The sequence below is a fragment of the Crotalus tigris genome, unplaced genomic scaffold (genome assembly GCF_016545835.1).
Source record: "Crotalus tigris isolate CLP2741 ecotype Arizona unplaced genomic scaffold, ASM1654583v1 scf7180000017940.1788314, whole genome shotgun sequence".
Taxonomy (NCBI): Eukaryota; Metazoa; Chordata; class Lepidosauria; order Squamata; family Viperidae; genus Crotalus; species Crotalus tigris.
Window position 1 is genome coordinate 784,614 of NW_024096732.1, and position 4,079 is coordinate 788,692.

Sequence of the window (4,079 nt, forward strand, 5' to 3'; positions counted from 1 at the left end):
CTCTGCCGATTGCCAGTAAAACCCCATCAACATAAACCTTGTTCAATCAACAGGAAGAGGAGCTGCATCATTAGTGAAATTAGCACCATGCTGGGGCAAAAGACTTAATGCATCTCACTTTTCCTGCAGCTGAATTTATAACTAAAGGATGATGAAAGATGCCAAGATGGCATTTGAACTTCTTTCATTTTATCCTTAATCCCCTGGAATTGTTTAGAAAAATTCCTCTGATGCAGCTTTTCCATTCTGATGACTTCTAGATCTATCGGTCAGTTGCACTTTGACACAGCAAACTATTAGACGTGGGAAGGGCTCTAAAATAAGTAGTCCTTGACCTACGGTGACTGGGGCCAGAACTTCCATTGCTAACCAAGGTGGTTGTTAAGGGAGCTGCGTTCAATTTTATGACTTTTTTGCCACAGCTGTTAAGTGAATCATTGCAGTTGTTAAGTGAATCCGGCTTCTCCCCTTGACTTTTCCTGTCGGAAACCAGCTGGCTGTCTTGAACTGCAGTTCCCATCGTCCACTGGCCCACCAACGATGTGCCTATTCCTTTTAGGCTCCGTGGGGACGTTTGGTTCAAACTGGCATCACCACCAGCCTTTCTCAGAAGACCCCAAAGTGAGGAGGAAGCCCCCCCCCCAAGAAACTAGACTCCCGCCCCCATCATTCTTCACTAACTGCTGGATAATGGGAGGGGGACTCCAGCACTTCTGCAGAAAATCAGGCTAAGGCTGGGTCACGGGTTGCCTTCCAAGGTGCCACACTCCCATTCCCATCATCCCCAACCAGCAGGGCCCATGCTAGTGGATGATGGGAGGGGGAATCCTGCCCAGCTCCCGCTGTCCCCGATCAGAGAGTCCACGCAGGTGGACGATGGGAACTGGAGTCCATAGAGAGCAGACGGGACGAAGCACGGGAAGACCCCCCCCCGTTGCTAGGCGACGGCTTCCCGGCGCGCTCTTCTCCTAGGGAGGCGGCGCTTGCTGATGACGCCATCGCCGCGCGCGGGTCGTTCCGCCGCCGGCCCGAACTGAGGCGAGTCGCCGCCGTCGCCGCTGCCCGAGCCCGGCCGCTTCCGCCGCCTCCTCCGCCGCCGCCGCCATGGCCCGACGCCGCCGCCGCCGCTCGGTGAGTCCACCGCCGCCCCGGGGCTCCTTTCCCCAGCGCCGGCCCGCCCAACAGCCCCGCGAGGTAGGCCGGGCCTCTTGGACTGCAGGCCTCATCCTCCCCTGCCGTAAGGGGGAAGCCGGCAGGGCCCAATCCGGGCTGAAAGATTCAGGCTGGCTGCGGAGGGAGCCCCGGCGCTTTCCCGGGGGACGGGAGGGCCTGGACGGGGCAGACCTCCCGGCTGGAGCTGGGTTCGAATCTCCCCCTGGGGGGCTCCTCTTGGCAGCCCCCCTCCGCTCGCCGGTCCCTGCGTGCGAGCCTTCTCGTGACGGGACTCTCAGGTCGGTGAGCCATGATGGTTGGAGCCCTTTGGCGTCTCCAGGTTGAGGCGCCCGGATAGAAACTGGGAGACGGGCAGTCCCAGTCCCGCCTCGGGCACAGAAGACAACTGGGGGGCTTTGGGCCCACCCTTTCTCTTAGCCCAGGCAGCTCTGCAGGGTTGTTGTTGTGGGGAAAATAGGAGGGGGAAGGAGGAGGGCATTACGTACATATTCGCTGCCTTGGGTCGTTTATAAAAATAATAAAACCAGGATATAAGCTAAAAATTACGAGCCTGTATTGAAGCCACGACTTGACCAACATCGAGCTGTTAGGCTGTTATTCAAAGGCAAAAAGCGGGAACTGTCTTGGGAAATACATAAGGGGCGAAGTGACCTTGGGAGACGGGAGGAAGAGGCAGTCAGAGAAGGATCAGGCCAAAGTGTCTTCTTAGCCCAACACGGGAACAAGAAGTGGAGCCTCGGAAGCCTCCCTGGAGGTTTTTAAGAAGAGGCTGGACAGTCACTTGTCTGAAATGGTACAGGTTCTCCTGCTCGATCAGGGGCTGGACTAGAAGACCTCCAAGGTCCCCTCCAGCTCTATTCTATTCTCTTCCCTGGTTTTGGGGAAGGCAGAAGGAGAGGAGAGGAGAAGAACTTTCACCCTTGCAAGATTCTGTTATCGTTACTTTAAAGTAAAAGTAGTGTGAGCACTCACAGTTGGTGAGTTTCATGCCGGGACTACCTCACAGGGCTGACAGTGGGCAGGTGCAGAACTTACTAGAAAGGAAGGGGCCGCCCTCCCCGCCACCTTCACCCCCCTCTCCTCCGTCCGATTGCCCACGTCTTTTTCTGCGCCTTCATTCCCTTCCGCCCAGCTGCCTGGAAGACACAGTTCATCAATGTTCAGTTATTTTCTTCTCCCGAACCTTTGCCGATCCTTTGGAACTTTCCACCTCAACAGGTGGTGACTTGGTCTGAGATGCTGAACGAGTGAGTGCCTTACTTGTACTTCCGTCTTTCTTTTCCTGACTCTAACCTCTCCTCTTAATTTATTTCCCTCCAGCCAGTCCCTGCGGCCCTTTGCTCTTGACCGGTAGTCTCCAAACTCTGGCAGCTTTAAGCGTGATTGGCTGAGGAATTCTGGGAGTTGAAGTCCCAGTCTTAAAGTTGCCAAGGCTGGAGACCCCTGCTCTAGACGGTGAGCAAATGCATCGCTTGCAACAGGGACATATTTTAGCCCCTTGCAGCCATCGTGGCCTTCCTGGTCCCGATAATTAACCCAGGTTGATTTCCTCGTGGATCCAATGCCTGGCAGCCACCCAGGGAGTAGCAGGCTCATGTCTTCAGTTCACAGCTGGCTGGCTTTCTCTCCTTCAACCCAGCTCTCCTTCTCTTCCTTCCTGCAGGCAGCTTCCATCTTGGCACGTCCAGGCCGTGTTCACCCTCCTGGCTTGCTGGCCTCCCCTCCCATGTTCTTCGCAGAAGCGGTCGGGGCCACCCCCAGCCAGCCTGGCTCTCCAGTCCTGTAAAAACTTGGCTTGCCTGATGCCTGTCATTCCTATCCCACGGCGGGTTCGCTCTTTCCACGGGCCCCACACGACCTGCCTGCATTCGGCCTGCGGGCCAGTCCGGACCACACCCTTGGTGCGCACCAAGTACAACAACTTTGACATCTACCTGAAGTCCCGCTGGATGTACGGGGTGATCCGCTTCTTGCTGTACTTCAGCTGCAGCCTGTTTACCTCCGTCCTCTGGGTGGCACTGGCGGCCTTGTTTTGCCTCCAGTACCTCAGCATCCGGTTCTTTCTCCGCTTCCAATACAAACTCTCTATTATCCTGCTGCTGATGGGAAGGCGGCGGGTGGACTTTAGCCTGGTCAACGAATTGCTCATCTACGCCATTCACGTCACCATGCTGCTGGTGGGTGGGCTGGGCTGGTGCTTCATGGTGTTTGTCGATATGTAAATAAAGGTCGAGGAGAGCCAGAGCCAGGCTGACCCTTGGCCTGGGGGGGTCAGGTCCATCTCTGATTCTCCACTCTCCTCCTGTAACCTCTCTCTCTCTCTGTCTCTCTCTCCGTCACTCTGGGTCAGCTTGCTTAGGACAAAGGCAGGTTAGAGAGAAAGCAGATTGACTCTTCTGATCACCTTGCAAAAGTCAGGGAAGGCTGACGCTTCTCTGGAAGATTGATTGGCACCAAATGTTGCAGTTTCTCCTCTTCCCCCCCCCCCCAACTGCCTCCTCTTTATGGGTCCTGCATTTGTTTGCTTCTGGTTTTGAGTGTTCGGAAGTCTTCTCTTGAGTTCTTATTGGGTCGATCGTCTTTGTTCATTTAATATCTGGGATGTTTTTGTTCATCGAATGTGTTTTTAGAAACATCTCTCCTTCTCCCCACATCCCTTACTCCCCCCCCCCCAAAAAAAAGCCTAGTAATAATTTTAACTTGTTCTTCAGTTGCCTTGTTTCATTTCGCAATTGCTGGCAAGTAGCATCCAAGTTTACCATTCAGAGGAGACGTGGGCGCTGCTGCCAGGATTGTGTGTGTCCGTGTCTTGTACAGTAGGACTTGTGCTGCCTTTATGTCCCCCTTGTGCACTTCAGGCTGAAGGCTGACCCCCCCCTCCCCAAGTCAGTAATAAGAATAAGGAG

The 4,079-nt window shown here is 54.8% G+C and overlaps 1 protein-coding gene across 2 annotated transcripts; it reads left to right on the forward strand.

The window, feature by feature from the left end:
• Positions 1-929: 929 nt before the first annotated feature.
• TMEM250 (transmembrane protein 250) lies at positions 930-3,846 on the forward strand. Of its 2 annotated transcripts, XM_039345054.1 has the most exons (3): positions 1,000-1,131; positions 2,494-2,628; positions 2,837-3,846. In XM_039345054.1, the coding sequence occupies exon 3, from the start codon at positions 2,976-2,978 to the stop codon at positions 3,393-3,395; it is 420 nt and encodes a 139-aa protein (XP_039200988.1). In that variant the 5' UTR covers positions 1,000-1,131; positions 2,494-2,628; positions 2,837-2,975; the 3' UTR covers positions 3,396-3,846. The 2 variants fall into 2 exon arrangements, with proteins under 2 accessions (XP_039200989.1, XP_039200988.1); XM_039345055.1 differs by lacking the exon at positions 2,494-2,628 and having other exon boundaries at positions 930-1,131.
• Positions 3,847-4,079: the final 233 nt, after the last annotated feature.

What these genes read in the sequence shown, in the direction of transcription:
- TMEM250 (XM_039345055.1), top strand. Translation starts at nt 2,976, where the DNA reads ATGCCTGTCATTCCTATCCCACGGCGGGTTCGCTCTTTCCACGGGCCC.